The sequence below is a fragment of the Phragmites australis genome, chromosome 5 (genome assembly GCF_958298935.1).
Source record: "Phragmites australis chromosome 5, lpPhrAust1.1, whole genome shotgun sequence".
Taxonomy (NCBI): domain Eukaryota; kingdom Viridiplantae; phylum Streptophyta; class Magnoliopsida; order Poales; family Poaceae; genus Phragmites; species Phragmites australis.
This window is the reverse complement of record NC_084925.1, coordinates 36,978,803-37,001,823: the sequence shown is the minus strand read 5'-3', so window position 1 is coordinate 37,001,823 and position 23,021 is coordinate 36,978,803. Positions and strand designations below refer to the sequence as shown.

The window sequence follows — 23,021 nt, the reverse complement described above, 5'->3', positions numbered from 1 at the left end:
GGGGCGGTTTGTTGGTATCTGTTTAAGTGAATTCTACTAAAACTTCATATTTCCTGCGCCATGTCCACCGCTCCCTAGCCCCACGTTCTTGCTGCAGGCACACCGGTTGTTCTAACGCCAAAATTTCACATGTACTTTGCATATGTATCTTATCAAAATCATTTATTTACATTGAGATTTATATTAAAGAAGTAACTGAAAATAATCAAGAGTATATAAGAAAAATCAAGGGATATATGAATATTAGATAGGAGGGAGGAACATCTTATATAAGTTATATGTGCGGCATGCGGAATTGCATTTCTGCTGGTTGCTCGCCTCTTTTGCTGTCAAATATTTACATCATGTTTAAGGATAAAAACAGACATGATAAATCTCGCCTTGTTTTGATCTGTTTTCTATATTTTTTCTGGCTATTTTTAGATTTTCGAGACTTATGTGGAAATGGAACAAAAACGGTTTTGCTGTTTTCCGACTGCATTGTCGGTATCTCATTTTTAATCGAGATTTTCCTATCAGGATTCTCATTTATTCAATTGAGATCAAACTTCACAAATCACAATATAACCTACAAATCAAGCTCAGCCGACTAGCACAAATATCACATTTATTCTAAACTTCACCTAGACCCTAGTGGCCCAGTCTCAGTTGGTTGTCGACCTGTTGATGTCGTCCAACCTCCTACACCTATGCCATCTTTAACCCTAGTCTTTGTGTGATAGTGTGTCGTGTCAAGTACTCGAGTTACAAATGATGGTTGTTTTTCAGTTGAGACATATCATTACGTGTTTTCGTTCGGATTAGTTCATTTTTTATATCCCGACATTCATGATGTTTCGTATATGTTTTTGGCATTTTCGTTTTAGATTCCGTTTTCAAAAAAGATACACAAATAAAAGTAAAAACAGTTAAGAGATTTTTTCGATCATTTTCATCGTTTTCATTCTGCCGTAAGGCCATCACCCCAACAGACCCTTCAAAACATGTCAAAGCCTCGTGTGTCCCTTTCATGCCAAGTGATTGTTTATTCCCTTCCTAAGTGTCAAACTTTTCTTTCTCTCCATTGCTCTTGACCACCTTGTAAATGAAAATAGAACATGAAAAACTCTCTTAGACTATCTTCAAGGTTTTTCCTCGGGATCCAGATTCTCTTTACGATAGGATTTTTGTTCCTTTCAGCACTCAAATGGTTTTTTTTCACGGTTTTCGTCATGAAGAGATTCCTAAAATCATTCCCTCCGGAACATGATTCTCTCTTCTTTCCCTTCACGATTCCGTTCGAAGGGAAGCTATTGGAGATGAGAGAAAATAAAGAGAATATGAATGAGTAAAGGAATCGGAAATGAAATAAAATGAAAGGAATATAGTTAGAGATGGATGTACGAACTAGATTAGACATATAATCCAGCCCTGTGAGGCAGATATTACAAATATGCCGTCGAAGCTTAGTGGCCAGAGCGCAGGAGCCAACAAAAACAGGGCTACACCGTTCTCAGGGGGAAAAGAAACAAGGCTACACAACACTGACTGCCGGTTCTCTGAACTCTGAAGTCAAGAATTCTTGCTGCCAGAGGCGGGTGCCATAGCAACTAACAGGCCGCGGTCCTCGCTTGCTTCCCTCTCGTGTTCATTGGCACTAGGTTCCCTCTCTTTATTTGTTCATTAGCGGGGATGGGCGATAAACATCCGTGGATCGATTATGGTTCAACTTAATCAACTAATTAATCAAAAACTCTCTCTTAGATCGATCCATGTCCACCCCTAATTAGCGTTGCACAGGCGATTGCCGCACATTGACAAAGCAAAGCATTGCATCAACATACAGCACCTCAGTACGTTCTTGTGCCTCCTGGCTCCTGCCTCGCCAGCATTTGGCACTCGATACGGCCCTCCAACTCGCAGTCTCGCCCAGCCAAGAAGTTCTTCTTTGCTTCATCGACAAATAGATCTTCAGAAGCCGCGTACTAATACCCACACTGAACTTAGAATGTGATCAGAAAACTGACACATAGGAAAACAGCATCGTTCCAGCCAATAGAATGGCCTGCACTACATTAATCAATTCACAAACACCAGGATATAATAACGCTGTACATTTGCTGGATGCATATGAAACCCAACGAGGTGGGGAACAAAAGCAAATGGCCCTGCAGAACAAATGTTACCAAGTACCCAAACTGCTGCAACCAGTCCAGCGTGCAACAGCAGACCCACTTACGGCAGTTCATGAAGAGTATAATATAAGCTCAATAATTTTCAAACAATGGCTACAAAGTTTCCATCCTGCAGCAGCGAAGTCGCTCCAGCAGATCAACAGACTAGGCAGACATACTCACATAAATCAATTGAGTTACAAACAGAGATTCACCGTGTGCACCGAACCAATCACCTCAACCACACTGCACAAAAGCCATATGTAAGGCACACAGAATGCACCAAAGAAGTGCATACCAGTATACCACCAAACGTAAGATGCAATTAACTCAAAGCTAACATCTGATTAGTCATTGGTTTAGTGAATGTAACAGATCCAACCAGTTTAACACAGGTGGTTAGCAAAAGAAAAGCAACAGAACAGCTAGCAGCATTCAGCTTTTTCTTTGCTAATGCACTAAACTAACAATCTCACGAGACATAACAATAGATCCCCTTCATACACGCCTATTCCCAACAACTTAAGATAGCAAACCAGTAATCTAATCGATGATCTAACACTTGATTTGCTACCACATAACCATGGAAACACTAAAATCTACTCATCTTCCTCGTTTTCCTGCAAAGAGCAGATAATTTTTTTATCATTATTCATTAGCATCGCTAATAGTCAAATCTCATAGGCATTCAAAGCATACAACAGCCACAAAAATGCTTAATTTCTATACCTCATCACTGCCACCTTCCATATCATCATCGTCGACCTCAGACTTTGACCCTTCATCATCCTCAGTCTTCGCCTTCTTTGAGCTGGTACTCTCCTGAGGGAAATTGAGAACTCAAAATCAGGGCATATCAAACAAAAAGAACTTTATAATTGAGCATGCACCACGGTTCCAATGTTACCTTCTTATTGAAGTTGGCCTTACTCTTCTCATAGTCCTGCTTCTTCTGCCCAGCTTTGTCCTGGTATGGTGCCTTCTCCTATTATTTATTATTCCAGAAACAAAACAACATACTCATTAGTCACTATCATATAAGACGTGCATGTGTCGTTTCCAGAGACATGGTGCTGTATGCTTTAACAGTTAGATATGCGCTTTTAATCTAGTAACTCTTCAGGTGTAAATCGACCTTTTCAGCTAAAAATACTTGAACATGTGTATTAACAGTGTAAGCGCGTCATGCTGAAAATTTATTAACAAATATGCAGATTCATGAAGATCTAAATCTAAACCAAATTCTAATTTGAGCATTCGAGAGATCTACTCACTTCCTCAGACATAGCTCGCCACTTTTCCCCTGCTGCCTTGCTCACCTAATGGACCAACAGCCAAAATAAGACATCTGCAGGTGCAAAAAAAAAGAAAAGAAAAGAAAACTAGGGCAGAATCCAAAGTGACTCACGGTAGCGACGCTCTTGTTTTCAGGGTGCTGCGCCTGGTACTCCTGCCTGAATTCAGACCTGCAGAAAAACACACGAAAAAACACGCTCAAAAAAAGGGGGAAATAAAAAACAGTAAAAACAGAGAACAGATCTTGAGATTTCGGGGAGCAATGACTCGCCGACAAAGCGAGAACTCACATGAAGACGAAGAAGGCGGAGGGCGGGCGCTTGGGCTTGCCGCTCGCGGCGGCCTTCTTCCGCTTGCCGGCGGCCTTGAGCCTGCAACCACAACAGGCACACACAAACGCAAACAAGACCACCGTTCAGTTATCGCAAGGAAACCCGTCGTCCAGCCGCCACAAGGCCAGCGCAAGGCGCGGAGATCCTACCTGCCCTCGCGCTTCGTTGAGGCGTCGGCCTTGCTCTTCATGACGGAGACGCTAGGGTTTTGCCGGGGGACAGGACGGGAGCGGAGACGGAAGGTGGTGGGCTGGACTGGTGGTCGGTAGCCTTTGGGGGGAAGCGTTGATTATGCGGAGCGTTGCCGCGTGGGTGTGCGTGAAAGGGAAAAGCAACGACAAGGACCGGGTGGGTGTGGGAGGCGAGACGCGTGGTTGCCTTGTTGGATCACGATCGGGACCGGAACCTGGAAGAAGCGGGCCGTGTGGGCATCAAAATTAGGCCCAATGGGTTGATCTTCGCACGTAAGGATACAAATTTTGTATTTTCTAGGTATTTAGGTTAACAAAAAATTAAAAAATAAACTAAATATTCACCCCATCTAATTAAATTAAGTAAAAAAATGAACTAAGTGCTAACATAGAACTATTTATTAAGTACCAACTTACATCCCTAATCGCACCGATGTACTGGGCCGTGTGTTCTATCAGTGTTCAAATCAGTTGCTTAATGGCACCTGTCAAAGAGAAAAGGTATGCTTTATTGCATTTGCTTACCATGTACCGAAAAATAACTGACATGGCATTTGCATTACTCGTGTCATCTACTGGATTGACATGATTTTTTCCAGTAAGAACATGTTTGAAACGCAGCCGATTTCATGTAACAGGGCAATTCATCATTTCGAACGGGATAAAGAGTGTTAGAATTAGGGTTTCCAGTGCTTGCCTTTGGGGGAAAATACTGAAAAATTATCGGAACAAAAGATCGTGATAATATGCAATTCATGTAATGTTGCGTTACTTTTTCATAATCTAAGTTTTGACTCTAGTTTGAAGTATACCTTCTTGCAATAATAAAAGGGAGGCCTGATTAATATTACGGTAGGCTGCCTAGACATGAATGATCGAATAAATTCCTCATATGTCACTGCAATTCTGAAAAGTCCCCCGTCACACTGACATGCGGGTCCAAGACCTATAAATCATTGACACATTTTATGGCATATGAGTGATTAGCAAAGTTTGTGGTGGAAAATAAGTAATCGCCCCATGATAAATTGTGAAAGATGCTAAGAGAGAAATACAACATTTGCATGAACTAATACATTAGCAGTAGGGGGCAATAAGAAGGAAAAATAGAGTAAACAAAGTAGACGACGGGAAAGACACCGTTTTCTGATTTTCTATTGCCAAGTAATAAGAAATAGTTTCAGTTGACTATTTACTCACCTTTTATGATTTTACTGCATGAGTCTTTTTTTTTTTTTTTACTTTGGTCGCTCTTCAGAACCTCCAACGAAGGAATTACCAGCGTTGGGACAAGGGCTTAGGGGTAAGGAACCTTAGGGAGATGGAGCGAGTGGGGAGAGAGGGGTTGAACCGTATCGTTGTGAGCAATCATATCACCAAAATGGAGGGCGGTGGGCATGATTGATGGAGCGTGCCTTCAGGAAACAATGCACTAGGTGACATATGCGGCAGTAAAAAAACCCACTAAAAATGAGGAGGAAGATTTGCATATAATACAAGATTATGCGAATCAACAGTGATCACGTTAGCATTCTTGGATATGGATATTATTGGAAGTGGCTACGATGTGGGGAGGTGATGACAAGTGGGTTCTCCTTAATAGGGTGCTACAAGAGGTGAGGAGGCGGCACAAGGGGGGCTACAAGTAGGGTTTTAGTGAAGCTACGAGGAATAACTAGTGCGGTGGAGAGGAGGCGGTGCAAGGGGGGCTAGAAGTAGGGTTTTAGTGAAGCTACGAGGAATAACTAGTGTGGTGGAAAGAAGATGGATGGTTGGATCTTAATCTGTAGGAAAATCTGTGAGTAAAATCAGGAAATGGAAAAAAGAAATAAATGAGCTGATCCATATAAGATAATACCTAAAATGATAGTCTACCTTTCAATGAGTAAATTATGTCAAACCGCACTTATTTTTCCCAAGGTAACAACAAACTGCATATTTAATAAAATATCGCAAGGAATTACATTGTCTGATGACGTGGTCCTATCGAGGGATTCACAAAGTGGATGATGAGAGGGGCATTGACGTGGCCAAAGAACTGCCACGAGATCGGCACCCACCATGGCAGCGGTGGTAGTTGCATCCGTCGCCGCTTCATTCCGCCTGTGCCTGCTCCCCGCCCCCACCCCACTGCCACGATCAATAGTATGTTACTATGATTTTTTATATACTTTTAATATTTGTGAGACTACATGTCTATTTTAAGAAATGATAGGAATAGGCCATCGTCCGCCTGTTTATCGGATGAGATTAAGATATCGTCTGATGAACGAGCGAGACCTTTGTGGGGTTTGGCGGTCAGGGCATTAAAAACTCGAAGAATGCAACATGTTCACCAGGTGAGACAAAGGTGTTGCCGGGCGAGACATTGGTTTGACCGAATTAATTTAATATGCAGCAGAATAGACAATTTTTTTTTGTTGTTGAATCGTCTAGTGCCGTTAGATGTTTGTGCAATATTTTGGATACCCGAATTTGATAGAAATAGATAGTTGAACATGGTAATTTTAATGAGAACTGCGACATACACGGAAGTTGGTATGTATGATACACAATCATTATAACCTAAACCAGTACGACGTCTAAACCTAACACGCTTTAGGGAATGTAAACAATAGGATTACAACATCCGGTCTACTGAGTGCAATATGGATACTTTCCCTTACTCGTCGCTTGCGGTCCTGTCTCACGCACCCAACGTGCCCTCTCGTGCTTCCTCTCCCTCTCCGCCTCATGGGCCTCTACCATTATACGGTTATGCTCCTCCCTCATCTTTTGTTTCTCTTCATGAATACGCTTATGCGTAGCCTCACTCCTCTCGCCAGCTTCTATCTTCATGGAAGCGTCTTTGGCGCTATGCTCAGTGTAAAGGAGGAATACATCCGCTTCGGGCTGTTCAGTATACAACCAATGTAAGAAGTTACATAGTGGTGAAGGCGAATGCAATGAGGAACAAAATGTTAAGTGGTAAATCCTAGTTGTTTCTGGAGTAGTTTGGCCAGAAGTTATTACTTGACGGCAGGGGCCAACATTGATGCTTTCCTAAGGTGGATCATACTTGTAGTTACGGCACATGAATCTCCTTCTATAGGTGTAGCAGAACTCAGAGGACTTCATCACCCTATAAAGGACTTCACACCAACACAAGGGCACTTCGACCCCATTAGGCGTAGTATCCAGTTTGTATTTCATAGGGAATGGATTGGACGCCATTTTCATTTGAGTTTTAGAGGTTAATGCTACTGGTGTGGTTCTACATGTGGACAAGAGATCATCTATTTATACAACGGTTTCATCCTAGCTTATAGACTAAGTCCACATAAATTGGCTCTACAAAGCAGTTGATTTTGCAGTAAGGTGTGACCATATCAACTGAAAATGCTACTTCTGAAAAAACTATTCTAAAAAGTCTACATCTGAAAATGTTGCTTCTGAAAAGCATACATCTGAAAAGACTACGTTTGAAAATGTTATATCTGAAAATGCTAGTTCGGAAAAGGCTATTTTTGAAAAGCCTAATTCTGAAAAGCTTACATCTGAAAATGCTACATCTTAAAAAGTTAGTGCTGAAAATGTTACTTCTGAAAAGTCTAGGTCTGAAAAGGTTAGGTTTGAAAAGAGAAGTGACGAGAATGCTAGTTCTAAAAAGGCTAGGTCTGAAAATGGAGTACATGTTTAGTAATGTGATCAGTTGTAGTACAAACCATTAATTTTATTATCACTGTTGGATGTGTGCGGGTAACATAAAGTTGATGGTAATATTATATTTATGCGAACAGTAAAAAATCTTTTACTGGGTGGACCGGGGATGTCTTCCCATCGTTGATGTGTCACTTTACGCTCAGCCTCTTCTTGCCGGTGCAGGAGTGCTTCACACCTTTGTAGGTATTCCTCACACATTTGATGTTTGGCCTCTTGCCTTCTTAGAATGTTCTATCAGAAATGATTTTCCTCCTCACGCCTCTAAAGTTTCTTGGCCTGTCGCTTATGTTCTTATTCTCAGTATTGGCGTTCTTATTGTCGCTCGTGCTGTGCCTCCTGCCTCAGCTGTACTTCCTTCATCCTAATCTCATACTCACATTTTGTTTCAGCCTCTGTGATGTAGCCCCCACAGTTTGGAGGCCTGATAAGGTTGATCCATTCCTTGAAACGACAAAGCTTAGGATAACAAACCTGGAGTTAGAAGTGATGTACTGAAACTATAATTAGGAGGTGTGGACGAAGGCAAAGAGAGAGACGCACTATGAAATCATCGTCAGCCTCTGGACACATAAAGAACCGCCTACCAAAAGTCTGGACATCGAATGACGTCGACATTCGAGCTCAATCGTCACACCTGCACAATGGATGATCATGCCATTGTGGCAATCCCATAGGGTAGTTCCTCTAGGAATCCATGACAACATGTTTCGAGATGGCAAAAAAAGAATTATTATCACAGTCTGAAAAGGCCATATCTAAAAATGGAGTATATGTTTTATTATCACGGTTGCATATGTGCGGGTAACACAAATATTACTTCATGGTAAAAAGACGTATGCTGCTTCAACGCATCCGTAAAAGGCTCATGTCTCTATAAACTGAAGCAATATCGATCAATCGAGGGTAGGGACGAGAGGGGGTGAGGAAGAAGGTGGTACCATATATGCCATTGTACGTTCAGCCAATATGTTTATTATGATTGTTACATAATGATCATGGTACGTTAGAGTCCACTTCTCCTTCAGCCCATTCTCAATTTATTCGCTAAATGACTAGATAGATGACCCGTTCCTTTGCGTGATGCCAACTTTATTATCCGTTGGTAGGGACTCAAGATGTACTGGTTCGTCCTTTGGTCCCCTCATGGGCCTTGTTGCACGCTCATGTGTTTACTTTTTCGTCAGCTCATCCAGTGTCTTCTAAAGAGTATCAAACTTCCGTTGCTGGTTCAACCTCTTGATCTTGTCCGATAAACAGACGATAGTAGCATATTCCTGTCATTTCTTCAAACGGTCATGCAGTCTTTTATATATATAGTCTGAACCATTCAATGCCCATATTGCTTTGAGTGCAGTGCTGTGCCGATGATTTTGGGGGCCCTGTACTGTAATAACTCAAGGTACATTTGGTTAGATGGGCCAACCTCTTACCAAGACCACCCAATGCAAGCCGGATGAGCTTGATTTCCGAGGTAGATGGTTTTGATAGGCTCACAAGACAGAATTATTCCGCTTGAGCGAGCCTCATCAAAGGATATAAGGGCAAATTAGGATCTTGTTCGTACACATGAATTTTATAGGAATTTATGGAATCAGGTTCAATTCCTGCAGGAGTGAAAAAAATTATCGTAAGACCAAATGGGGCCTGAAAAACTTGCTAACATCTTTTCTTCTTCCTAGAGCTAGTGGAGTCATATACGTACTCACATAAGGCGTACCAAAATATACCAAACCACACAGCTTGGTATGCACACATGAATTTTATAGGAATTATGCGATAGTTAACTTTCAGGAGTGATATTACAACACAGAGACATGGTGACTGGCGAGAGGAGGGGTAAGCCATGGCGAGTGAATGCTACCTCGGCTCGAGCTCCCCAATCGCGTTCAGAGCATCTTCGGAGAGAGCCTTCGCCTCGCTCAATTCGCCTTGCAGCTGCTGTGCCTTAGCACTCTCTGAGGTGCAAAGCGCCTGCAGGTCACATACTTGTGCCTCAGAGGATTGCAGGTTTTGGCGCAAACATTTGACCTCCTCTTCGGCCACTTGATTCTCCGAGCGAAGGGCGCTGTGTTGCTTCTCAAGCTATTCCAAGCGTGACTCAGCTTCCCTCGCTCGGCGCGAGAACTCGTGTTTCTGGCTTTCGGCTTTTTCGACACGCTTCTGCAGCATATCAATTTGCGCATCTGTGCTCTGGGCGCGGGCTTCGGATTTCTCTACCTGCTTGCACTGAGCCCGCGATATAAGCAGAGCCTGGGATGTCTCACAGATGTGAGCAATTACCATAAGGACAATAATAATAATGGAAATTGCTGGTATGCCTTCACAATTGCCACATCAGAAGCGTCGAGAAGTTCGTTGACGGGCTTCCGGTCGAGCGAAATTTCAAGCTCAGGGAGGACGAAGGTACTAAAAATCTTCTTCGCGTCATTGACCTCCCCGGCGCTTGGTTCGAAGGAAGAAGCCTTGAACGCCTCGAGTGCTATGGCCTTCGCGTCAAGTAGCCCGCCATGGCCCATTAACCCTTTTCCGCCACGGTGGGGTGCACTCGGGGTCGACCCCTCAGTCCCAAAAGGGGAACTCGAAGGCGACGACGGTGAAGAATAGGCTATCACTTCAATGTTATCGGCTCCTTCGATTTCGGTTTCCCGGGTGGTAGCCTCGAGGATTGTTCCCATCTCTGTTAACTCCTCGTCGTCACTTAGAATCAGCGTTGGGAGATCCACGCGCGAGCAAAACAATGACTTCGAAGGCCGGGCCTCCTGGGTGCCTTCTGGAGTTTCCTGCCTGGGTACGTCATGCGACGCGGCCGAACCCTCCGGAGACATTACCTCGTGGGCAACATCAGAGGCAACTTCACGTGGTCTCTTCCGAAGGGCAAGCGCCTTCTTTTTCCGACCATCCTGCGGTGATTGCTCGGACTGTTTCCTTTTATTTAGAGGGCCATCGGCAACCTCTTCGCCAGCATTTTCTGCCGGAGAGCCATCTCCGGCACCCTGCAGCACTGCGCAAGCCTTCGGCCTTTCCCGGTAAGAAAGGCCCCTGTATTCCAAGACTCAATTGAGTCTTCGAATGAGGCCTTGATCGGCGCATAACTGTGCTTCGCCTGGAGTAAATTTGCCGACAAGCATTACAGCTCTGGCCTCAACTTTGGACACCGACAAATCTGCAAAATATCAATACACGTAAGGAAACATCGCCAAAGTTATAAATTATATATGGATGTTTTACATATAATTGCATACCCGTGAAGCCATACACGGGAGGGTAGGGTCGGCAAAGCCCCTTGGGCCCTTTCTCCCCAAATTCCGGGATACTCCAATCCCGGCTAAGGGGCCAAACCCCAGCAGCTATAAACTCCTCTCCCAGGTCACGGGTGGATAGATACTTCGCGCACCTGGCGAAGGCCTCGAGAGTTGTCTGTTGGGATGCTTTCAATCGTACGTCTGGCGCGCGGTTCCCCCTGACCTCCTCACATTTCGACACAAGAAACTCTTCAGCATCCACCTTGTGGTAGAACCATCACTGAGTCCAGTCGCTCGGCCATTTGTTCTTGTACACGATGACGGGCGTAGTTAATCTAGCGCGGTACGCGAAGTTCAAACAACCGTAATGAGCCTCGCTCTGGACTCCACGGGCGAAGAACAGTTTTGGTTGGTGATGAAGATGATGAGCAGCAGCGAAGGCCCTCGCGGATGCCTTCGCTCCCTCTGATCGAGCGGCCCAGGCGAAAAGCTCCATCCTTACTATCGCATTGGGCATCAGCTGGTGGAGATAAACTTCGAATAACTTCAGCACTTTAATAACCATATCATCACATGGTAGATGAAGACCCGCTCGGAAATAATGAACAAATACAACCGCTTCGTCGTTAGCGGGCTCTGGTGTCTCTTGCTCGCCGGGGAGCCAAACTTTGGAAACATCGTTAATCAACCCCTCCTTCATGAGTCTGGCTAACACTTCGTCATCCACCTTGGATTGCCCAATTCAGTACATCTTCGGGCGAGAAGACCGGGCCTTCGGTGCCATTCCGCTCAATGGGGATGCCTTAAACAGGAAATTATGTGAAGAGCTGAAAGGGGGCTTCGTCCGAGAAAGACTCAGAAGACCGTAAGAGGCTTCGTACGAGAGCGAGAGCTTCAGCAAAGGCACGGTAAAAACAAGTGACCGCCGGAAGATATTTATAGCAAGGGGGGGCGACGGTTAAAACTGCGCGCATCGGAACTTGAACCGGCGAGGAAAATTACGCTTCGGTGTACATCGAGGACATTAAATGCATATCAACGATACAGTTACCAAGGGGCCGCTTGGACATGTTAAAATAAATAAATAAATAATCTTCAACGAAGTGCATCCGCCACATTAGACTTTGAGAGGCTGAAGGGGACGTCGTTGAGATATATCTTACAGACTACAGGTTCGGCCTATTGAAGATAAACCTTACCAGTAGGGGGCTACTGTTGGGGATGATCTCTCGCTCCCCCTCTTCGGAGGGTAGCTCGAAGTCTACTAGAAAGATCGCATGCTTGTCATTGCAATTTCGTTTCAGGGACCTCATCTAAAAGTGGCGAAGATTACGAAGCTCCATCGGTCGAAGGGTGTAGGCGCGCCCGCAGCCTCAATTTCCCGTGCCGGCGAAGACGGAGGCAAGCCTTTGACCGAAGGACGAAGTCCGTGCCGGCGGTCCTGAGTGATCACGGCGGGCGAAGGCAGAAGCCGACCTTCGCTCAGGGGCCAAAGGCCATCGGAAGGATGACGGAACAGAGAAGACTTCGGCGGATCTTCGGAGATGAAGATCATTGTGGGACAGTAGGGCCCGCTTTGGTCGTTCGGGGTAGAGTTGTAATTATGTAAATATGCTCACTTTTACCATAATGCCCCCGGATATTCCTATAATGTAGCTGGTAAAGGGGTAGGACTTGTAAACCACGCCTGGAGTGGTCAAGTACGGGCTATAAATAGGGCCATACTGTACCCGGAAGAGGCATCGATAAACTGTTCCACCCCAAACACGTGTCATCCCGAGGACCCTTCGACTTTCCCATGACCGAAGGTCCATATTGTCTGGGATCTCGGTCCCAACACAAGTATATAAATACGGAAATGTAAATGAGGTAGAGAGAGCAAACTCAAAACAAGAGATTTTTTATCATATGGTATCGATGACATAAACACCACACTTAGTCCATGTTAGAGCTCCACTAATGATATTCTCCCTGACGGCATCCGATCACAAGCCTTGAGCCACCTAGGCCTCAAGTAGGTTGAGCCACCAAGACAAGGCCTTAACACAAGCCTCTCTTCCAGTCACTTGCTATTGTCTTCACTTCAGAGCTTCAGCCAACAAGGCAAGGGTCTCCGCATCCCAATACAAGAGTCTTGCCGCTGCTCCACACCAAGTCAGAGGGTTAACAAGCTTAAGCCACCAAGACCCAAGGTGTCGGCAAGTCACCAAGAGTCCAAGGTGCCAGCGTACCACTTGGTATAAGCTAGGATCACTTCTTGATCCCCTCTCTAAGCAGCAACACCTAAACATAACTCTCTACGCTTATTAGCACTAATCACTCTCTAATCATGCACTAATCACTTTAAGCACTTTGGTGGCTTTGATGTCTTCACTATTGTATATGAGCTTCCTCTGGACTTGAACACCTTCAAATGACCGAGTGGAGGAGTATATATAGCCTTAACCCCACAGACTAGCCATTGCCCCAACGGCTCAACTTTATAGTATACGCTGGATAATCTAGTGTAAACAATATTATACTCACCAGATCATCTGGCGTGTACATCTTTCAAAAACTAGCCGTTGGAAGCCCACTCAAATCCTCTGTGAACACTGGATGTTTTGGCGTGTTCACCACCTCCATCGTCGGACCATCCGGCGTGTACACTGGTTCTGCAAATTGAGCCACTTTCTTCTCTGCATAAAATACTATGACATGTATATCATCAGTGCGCCGGACCATCCGGCATGTTAATCTTAACTCTTCAACATTTGCAACCTTCTCTGTAAGAAATACTCTAACGTATTCAACTTCATATCGTTGGACCATCCAGCGTGCTTAAACTTTTCTCCCCATTGTCAAAAACACTCCGACGTGTATTGGCTTCATGCGCAGGATCTTTCGAGGTGTACAGTTTCCATGAGCTGAAATGCTCCGGCATGTACAATCTCTTCTGCGCCGGACCTTCGGTCATGTACACTTTCTCCAGGACTTCTCCAATTTGATTAATCTTCGTCCTAGTTTCAGTGGCTTCTTCATGTATTGCATCCATAAGATCTACTAAAACATATACTTGACAAATATGTTAGTTCCATTGACTATGTTGTAATTAATCACTAAAATCACATACATACCCTAAATATGATCGCTACAATCTCCCCAAGGGCATGTTTACTACAGTCTCCAATGGCACCACTTCCACCTCCACCTTCACAGGCTTCACCCACCAACCATGTCGAGACCCTATGAGTGTTGGTGGGCTCGAAGGGTCGCCCTAGACAGGTTCCTTCTCCATGCCATGTCGAGCTACCGCTCATAGCTCATTCAGAGGGCAATCTCTCTTTGAAAAGGTGGGCTTGTGGTAGATATTACCGCTGCCTTGCGCAAAACCACCAAGTCGGCTCTTGCCGAGACGTCTTCAGTTGCATCCATTTTCGGTGCCCTAGGCATCGGGAGCGGCAATGACGCTCTTGGTCCATTACTTGTTTTGGCTTGCATGCTCCCTCCCCATCCACCAAACCTCGCCGACCGCCGCCAATTCAGAGCTGGGCGGATATCGTGGCTTTGTCCTTGCAGTGTGGATGTCACTATCCATCATCGGTTTCAACTCTCCTTTTGCTTGGCGTGGCAAGGACGACGACTTTGTCTACCATGATAAGGGGAGTGATAGGTGTGGATGCTGCTGCCATACTCCTCAGGGCTCGACTGCACTAGACCTTTAGTCTATATTTGAGCCTCTAGTGCAGTCACTAAGCTCCAAGCTCCGATAACTTTTTGCATCCTGTTTGGAGGAAGAGTTGCGCCCTTTCAGGGATGAGGTTTCTAACATCAAGTTGTGGTTGGCGCGTATGGCAAACCAACTGGAGTGCACGGAGCCACCTAATGAGGATCCCTTTGGTGCTGACATGGTTGGCCTCTGTGGTCCTTGTTCCCCAGTTTGGCACTCTCTAACCTCGTCATTCTTTTCTTCGCTCACTACTGTTTATACTCCTTCTACAGACTCCTTGCCCGTGAATGTTGCGGCCCCAGATGACAAGGTGGATAAGGTGTCATCCACATTTGCATCGCAAAAGCTTCAGGAGTCGTCAATACATCAATTGTGGAAGCATCAAGATCCACCCACGGAACGAGTGTTGCTCCAAGTTCCCACCCCTATTGTCCCTTTGGACACTATTACAGGGGGTGTTGCCCAGTCGGTTACTAAGGAGCGGTTGGGGCCCATGGCCAACCCTAGGTTGTAGCCTCAAGCTCATGCCACCAAGGCGGTCGAGGGGTCAATCACAGCACTTGTGGCCATGACCCCTCCGGATTGCAAGGAGCTCACGAATGCTTTATTCCTCCCTGCACTTGAGCCAGAGTCCATGGAATACTCCTATGACTAATCGAGGATTGACTTTCAGTAGTTGGAAACGACGTCCCCCATTTATGAGCAACTGTCTAAAGCTTACCTCTCCTCGTTGGTAACCGCCCCCACCGTGTTCGAGTGGAGCCCCTGGAATACAATTTGAACCTCCTGTTGTGTCTTTTCCAGTCTCCACTGATGTTACTGAACGTTTGCTTCTTGTTGGGGTCGAGGATCCCTCTTGGACTCCACTGCGACCTTCCCCGCCGAAGGTGACACTGGCAAGATGCAGGAGGTCTTATGATAGGTTAATGGTCCGTCGAAGTGCTTCCCTTTCCTTCAAGTACCTGGCCACTTTCGATGGATCACCCCCCCCCCCCCCACCACCACCATTTATACTCTTGGATCATTTCGACTATCGGCCTTCAAGCTTATGTGTAGTTGCTTGAGTCGTCAGATCCGGGGAGTCGCTCCGGAGTGGTGCTGTTGTGGGTTTGTCCTCTCTGTTGGCTCTCGTAGTTGTTTTTTGTTGTTGTGTATTGTTGTGGTGCTCTAGACCTAGCTCTTTAGCTAGGTTTTTAGCCTGCTTTGTTGCGTAATTTTTGCTCAATTTTTTCTTAATTAACGTAGCACTTCAACTCATCGGGCTTTCTTCTTATTAATATAATAGTTAGCTCTCGTGTTAGTTTAGTTTAAAATAAAATCGTATGAATTTATGGAATCAGGTTGAATTCCTGCAGGAGTGAGAAAAAAAATCTCGTAGACCAAATGGGGCCTGAAAAGCCTGCTAACCTTTTTCCTTCTTCCTAGAGCTAGTGGAGTCATATACGTACTCACACGAGACGTACCAAAATATACCAAATTTCACACAACTCGGTATGCATACCATCTCAGCAACAAAACGAAACGAGAAAGCATTGCACCTCTGTAATTCGATTGAGGCAGGACCGTCGATTAGCAAGTGTAGGGTGGGTGACCGCACGGGCCCCACCCTGTAAGGGTCTATGTGGCTATCAATCCTATATTATTAAAGTTAATTTCTATATTTTTAGGTTATTAATTAGGTCAGCAGTCCATTAACTTGGTTATTCATCTCACTGTGAACAGTTACCTCTCATGAATTTTCGTGCGAAGATTAGATAGAACTATACTACTAATACTAAACATATGTTAGCCTTTAGATGCAACTGAATTTTTATCACCCGTTTAAGTTGGATACTATAGTATAGCATACAGAATATAAATAAACTTTTCACGAACATTCCTCTTTTATTTATAAATATTGACCACATATAACATTAATTCAAAATGTTATATATTTTTAAGTTATTTAATTGATTCAAAATTTTAAAAAATGACTAATTCACTCTCACCTAATTAAGTTAAAAAAATCATACTATATAATAATCTAGAACTATTCATTAGGTACCTATTTTCATCCCTATCCAGTCGCACACCCCAATATACGGGCTTGTTTGAGTGAGCTGTAAAAGTTCTCTATATGTGTTTCTTCGTTGTATTTGTTTTTGAACGAAAAGAGCAGGAATTCTTTCGTTCAATTAAGAAGGTGGAATGAAGTTAACAAGTACACACTAAATACTTGGCAGGGAATTGCATAGAACAGTCACCACCAAATTTTCGTAACTCTGGTCTTCAACATTCTTTTTCCAGTGGTACACTAATATGTACTTGCGAGGAACACAAGAGGAATGTAGATTTCTTGAGAGTGTAGTTACTTGTTGGTTTGTTCTTCTCCGTGTCATCTGCGGTCCACATTATAGCTGTATAGGTATGAGATGCTTCAACAACAAGCCGTGGAATAACTGTTGAAAGTTACCGAGAACATGAAAGCAACAGTAGATTCAGTTTCATTGGCCAGCCTAATGTACATGACGCAAGAGAAAGGTTGAAAGGGCAGAGTGACTTGCTCATAGTTTGCCGCCGTTCTCAACATAATACACGATCGGCCTGTCCGTGGACGATACATGCCATGTGCTCCTGGCCAGATGCACGGGTGCCCGAATAACACCCACGCCATGACCCCTTGATTCTTCAACTTCCATAGCGCGTAGGCCACCACCTTGTCGCTCCTCTCCAGACTTCACGGCCACGGACAAGCATTTTCCTCATGTGTGTAAGGGACAAAACCACTGAGATGGAGGACTTCCACATTGACATATACTTCATTAAATTATCTTTAAGAAAAGAGACACTAATTTGAGTTAGATCATCACTACGAAAAAAACAAACTAATAAGACACATAATTAGTGACGGGTCGTATCATGACCTGTCACTTATGTCAGATCATAAGTGACAGGTCATAACTTGACTTATCACTTATGAGTGATGCAAGTTGACTCGTCACTTATGACAAATAATAAGTGACATGTCACAATTTAACTTGTCACTTATGACAGGTCTAGGTAACCCGTCATTTATGATAAGTAATAAGTGACGGGTCACCTTAGGCACTCATAAGTGACGGGTTAAATTGTGATCCGTCACTAATACTAATAGTTATAGATCTTTAGTTCACTAATATTTTTTTTTAATTTTTATCACCTAAGTAGCATTAGAATAGAATAGAATATATATATATATATATATATATATATAAAATTTCTGCTCAATTTTGATATAAGGGGTGGCGGTTATGGACACAAACGCGTATTCTGAAAACGGTATAGAAACTTTGGAGGATGAGAACTTAATCTTCCAAGACGTCTTTGACCTTGAAAAATTCATCGAACCCGATGAAGCAAGGGGGAAACGGATGTAACTTTTTCGGTAGATGTCTATAGAGTCAAAAAAATTAAAATCCGAGTTCGTATACAAAAGTTATACCCGTTTTTCCGGATCCACTCCGGAGCACCTATCAAATTACGATCGTTTGCATGAGATATTCACAAATTCATAAAATATTAATACAATTTTATAGGTAAATTATAACCAGTCACCTATCAAATTTTATATGTAAATATTAATATAAATTTTATATGTAAAATAAAAAAAATCAGTCATTAGTGACAGGTTAAGATTACGACCCGTCACTTATGACCTTCGGCAAAAAAGGTAAAAGGATAAAATATCCGATATCTATCACAAACACACGATAGTTGAGGTGGTAACACACGCGCGCGATGGGAGGTGGCAGGTTCGATTCTCGCTTGACACAAAGATAGAAAATCGTGCTGAAAAAATAGAAATGACCCGTGGCCAATGGTGATAGGCATGCGTTGGGATGACTCGGTGAATTTTTTTTTTTTTGACTTTTTCTGTCCAAAAAACGCAAAAAACATAAATAAGTCATATGACCTTAATAAGTGACGGGTCAAGTTTTGACCCATCACCAATGATCTTATTGGTGACGGATTCTTACCTATCACTTATGATTAGTCATCAGTGATACGTTCGGGGTGCCGGTCACCCATAACGATTATGATTCGTCACTTTTGAGCTTTTTTCACGTAGTGCATGGTGACAGTCTACAGGCCAGTGGACTATAGTTGGTCTGAAATCTTCCTCTAGGAACTAAGCTCCTACTACGAGAATGAGCCCTTACCAATAGTCATGGGGTGATCTTAACCTAATAAGAGTTGCAACAGACAAGAACAATGAGAATGTCAATTATCATTTGATGGAGATGTTCAATGCCATTATTGGTAATTGGCAGTTAAGAGAGATACACAGAACTAGGGGTCAATTCACTTAGACTAATAAATAAGAAAATCCGGTGATGGCTAATCTCGACAGAGTCCTAGTCACCACCAATTGGGAGGATAGATTCTCGTTGTGTAGTGCATGGAGCATTACCATGATAGGCTCTGACCACTACCCTATCATTCTAGACTCAGGGGAGCTCATAGTGAGAAGCCCCAAATACTTCTTCTTTGAGAAGCAATGACTGCTTCTCCCTAGATTTAAGAGCCTTTTCGAAGGAAAATGGGTTTCCTTTAAAGAAAGAATGTCTGAGTCTATCTACTCCCTGGATTGCTAGCATGGGTGCTTGGTTAGAAGTAGGAAATTTCTTGTTGGTTGGAGTAGACAAAATAAATGGCTTAAATAAAGCCTAGAAGTCCCTTCTCATCCAGGATCTAGAGGATTTAGATGCCAAGGCAGATAGAGAGAGATTAGTTGCGGATGAATGGAAAAATAGATATCAAATTGAGCGTGAATTAGAAAAACTGTATCTCATGGAACAGATATTGACAGAGGAGATTGGGCAAGACTAGATTCTGCATGGCGACTCTAATACTAAGTTCTTCTACCTATGTGCCAACGAAAGAAAAAGAAAAAACTATATTAGGCAACTGGAGGCTGATTCTGGGGTGATAAAGGAACAGATGGACATCATGAAGCATATCGTAGAGTTATACTAAAATCTATTAGGCTCACAACCTGACAAGGGCATACACCTTAAACAAAGCTTCTGAAACCTAAATGAACAAGTATCCCCCCTAGACAATGAGTCTCTGGAAAAACCCTTCGGAATAGAGGAGTTGGATAGGGCTATCCAATCCATGGTTGCCAATTCGGCACCTGGGCCAAATGGGTTTAGTGTTTCCTTTTTCTAGAAATTTTGGCATGCTATCAAGGGTGAGATGTATGCCATGTTGAAAGACTTCAATGACGGTAATTTGGATATCAAGAGGATTATCTAAGGAGTTATTACTTTGATTCCAAAAATAAAGGAGGTTTGTAGCATTAAGCAATATAGACCCATCTGTCTATTAAATGTGGATTACAAAGCCTTCACAAACATGATGATAGATCAGGTGAGTCCAGTGGTAGGCAGGAACCTTGACGAATGCCAATCCGCCTTTGTCAAAGGGAGAAACATCCTAGACGGGGTGGTGATTGTTCATGAAACTATTCATGAACTAAGGCGCTCAAAGAAGCAGGGCCCCCTTCTTAAGATCGGGTGAGTCCACAATGTTGATTAAGGTTCGTGGGGATTTCCTCAAGGAAGTCATGGCGATGAAAGATTATCCTGAAAAGTGGATATATTGGGTGCAAACCATCCAAGGAGGACAGGTCTGTGTCAATGCAAATGTACCAAGGGGTTCATATTTCAGAACATGTGGTCTTAGGCAGGGAGACCCTTTATCCCCCATCTTATTCAACATTGTGGCAGAGGTCTTGGGCTCTTTGATGAATAAGGATAGAGACAGATACCTTGTCTCAGTACTGATGGACCATCTTATCCCACAGGGATCACCCATGTGCAATATGCTAATGATATCATGATCATGACTGACTGCTCAGAGAATAGCATTTTGAACCTCAAGATCATCTTGTACGGTTTCGAATGGATGTCGGGCCTTAAAATTAATTTTCACAAAAGCGAGGCTTCTATTTTGGGGGTTGACAGAGACACTAAAGAAAAATGTGCCAATATGCTCGATTGTAAACTTGGGGTCCTTCCTATTAAATATCTTGACATCCCTATTGCTGATCAGCATCTTGGGTTGACCGCTTTTGCTCCTTTGGTGCAAAATCTGCAAAAAAAAAAAAAAAAGGCTAGCCCCTTGGAAAGAGAAGAACATGTCTTCAGGGGGAAGGCTTTTTTGACAAACACTTGTTTGAATAGCCTCCTCATGTACACCATGGGTTTCTATGTCCTGCATGCGGAAACTCATGATAGGATGGACACTATCAGATCCAAATTCTTCCGGAGAGGGGCCAGGATAAATTCAGATACCACATGATTAAGTGGGAGACCGCTTGCAGTCCAAAAGACCAAAGAGGTCTAGGAATCATGAACACTCAAGTCATGATTCACTGTTTAATGGTGAAATGGATTTGGAAAATCCTAACTGAGGAGGATGTGGTGTGGTGCAGGCTGCTCAGAGCAAAATATATGATGAATGGGACTTCTTTAGCTCTAAGAACAAAGGCTCCTCTCAATTCTTTCAAGGGCTTCAAAAAGTCAAACACCCTTTTCCAATGGGGAGCTATTTACAAGGTTCACAATGTGTCTGTGTATCAAGTAAAGGGGTACCCTGGCTAACAGGCCCCACGAATGGTGCAAACAGCCAGGGGAACATCTCCTAAAACGCTAATCGATCGATGAGCTACCACGACCAGTGCAAAGCCTCCAGCAACCAATCTCACTACATCTTCACACAAACCCATGACCTGCCCCCCGGTCGCGGGACTGGACTGGACACTCGCCCGAATGCTTCTCTTCACCAATCACCGGCCCCGACGGATAAGGTCATGGGCGGTGCAGGGGGGCGTTGTCCCATCCCATAGCATTAAAGGCTACAGAGTGAGACTCTACAGGCCGGCGCAGCGCCGCACGATAGATAGGATGTTGTCAGCCATCCGTGCAGAGAGCCAAGTGGACGGGGACTACGTAGAGGCAAGTGGACAGGAACGGCGTGGAGAGGCAGGCAGACGAGGAAGGTGTAGAAGGGCATCATTCCGTCCCGTCATATTAAATGCAGCAAGATAAGGCTCTACGGGCTAAGCAAAGACGGCGCACGGCAACACGATATACAATACCGTCAGAGCAAGTTGGCATGCCTGGTACTCTGTAATGATGGGTTGAGTTGGATATTAGAATGAGTAGAAGTCATCTGTGTAAGGCCCGCATGTAAGTTCTTCCTCTCCCTACTATATAAAGGGATGAGGACCCCATCTGTAACCAAGATAGATCAATTCTGGAAAACTCCTAGAACATTGTCTGTAACCAAGTGAGATCTACGATAACATAAACATAGGACGTAGGGTTGTTATCCTCTAGGAGATCCAAACCTGTATAAACCCGGGTGTCTCCGAATCCATCATCTACATACAGACACACCCAGTCCCTGAAACACCGTCAATGCACCCACTGTCTAACATACTCTGGAATCACTATTAGGGATTTACCCTCGACACAATGGAAAATCCCTAAGAAGATTAAGGTTTTTCTTTGGCAAATTTTTAACGATAGACTCCAAACTGCAACCTCGTTAAAACACAGAGGCTGTAAGGGTAGCGAGTGCTGCTGTCTATGCGGCAAAAAGGAAACTATTGAACACATTTTGTTCTAGTGTGTCCTTACTAAATTCACATGTGGTGTGATCACATAGTGTTTTGGCTGGGTGGACCAACCCAGGTCCCTTGATGACCTTGTGTCCTGGTCATTTGATAAATAATCTGAATATACCCGCAAAATTGTATCTCTTCTTTTTTGTAGGTGGTTTGCTCGCAACAAGATGGCGATTGAAAAGGCCTTCCTGACAAGCCGATTGATATTATTTTCAAAGGTCTTTCTTACTTTCAGAGTTGAAAAATCCTGCTCGAGGAGGGCGACAAGGAGAGGATTGACTTGGCTCTTGATCATCTCATGGAGTGGTGCATCAACTTCCAGCCAAGTTATCATACCCAGTCTGATGTGATCGAGTTGTAGCTTGTTTATTATGTCTATTGTGTGTATATGTGCTTTTAGAGCCCGGACCTGTTTGATGGGTCTTTTGCTTGATGTATCTGGTGAAATTATGTCTGAAACTTGCTTATCAATGGTCCTAGGATCTTTAGTCTGGCCTGGGTGCCTCTTAGTATTTTGCTGTTGCATCTAGCGATCTGGTGTAGGTTCACTGTTATATTGCTTTCAACAAAAACAGAGCTCGTTCTCCTATTAAAAAAACCATTTTATCTTTTGTTATTCATAGATTGAACGGAGAAACCAAGCACGTAGCTGGAGCACGGGGGAGCACGGTTGACGAGGGAAGATAATATATAGCCATCCTCTGGGCTGCTGCAGGGAGACGACTAGACGAGAGGAGAGATC

The 23,021-nt window shown here is 43.9% G+C and overlaps 1 protein-coding gene across 1 annotated transcript; it reads right to left on the bottom strand.

The window, feature by feature from the left end:
* Positions 1–2,456: 2,456 nt before the first annotated feature.
* LOC133919482 (HMG1/2-like protein) lies at positions 2,457–4,095 on the bottom strand. The gene is made up of 7 exons (XM_062363883.1): positions 3,931–4,095; positions 3,740–3,820; positions 3,562–3,619; positions 3,428–3,472; positions 3,061–3,138; positions 2,883–2,975; positions 2,457–2,773 (listed from the first exon to the last, which is right to left on the bottom strand). Exons 1-7 carry the CDS (start codon positions 3,969–3,971, stop codon positions 2,753–2,755), a joined length of 417 nt encoding a protein of 138 aa, XP_062219867.1. The 5' UTR covers positions 3,972–4,095; the 3' UTR covers positions 2,457–2,752.
* Between the last annotated feature and the right edge of the window lie 18,926 nt (positions 4,096–23,021).

What these genes read in the sequence shown, in the direction of transcription:
- LOC133919482 (XM_062363883.1), bottom strand. Translation starts at nt 3,971, where the DNA reads ATGAAGAGCAAGGCCGACGCCTCAACGAAGCGCGAGGGCAG. An exon ending in TCCGCCTTCTTCGTCTTCAT is followed by an intron (nt 3,620 to 3,739) that starts GTGAGTTCTCGC and finishes GTTTTTCTGCAG; the next exon opens with GTCTGAATTCAGGCAGGAGT. An exon ending in GGCGAGCTATGTCTGAGGAA is followed by an intron (nt 3,139 to 3,427) that starts GTGAGTAGATCT and finishes AATAAATAATAG; the next exon opens with GAGAAGGCACCATACCAGGA.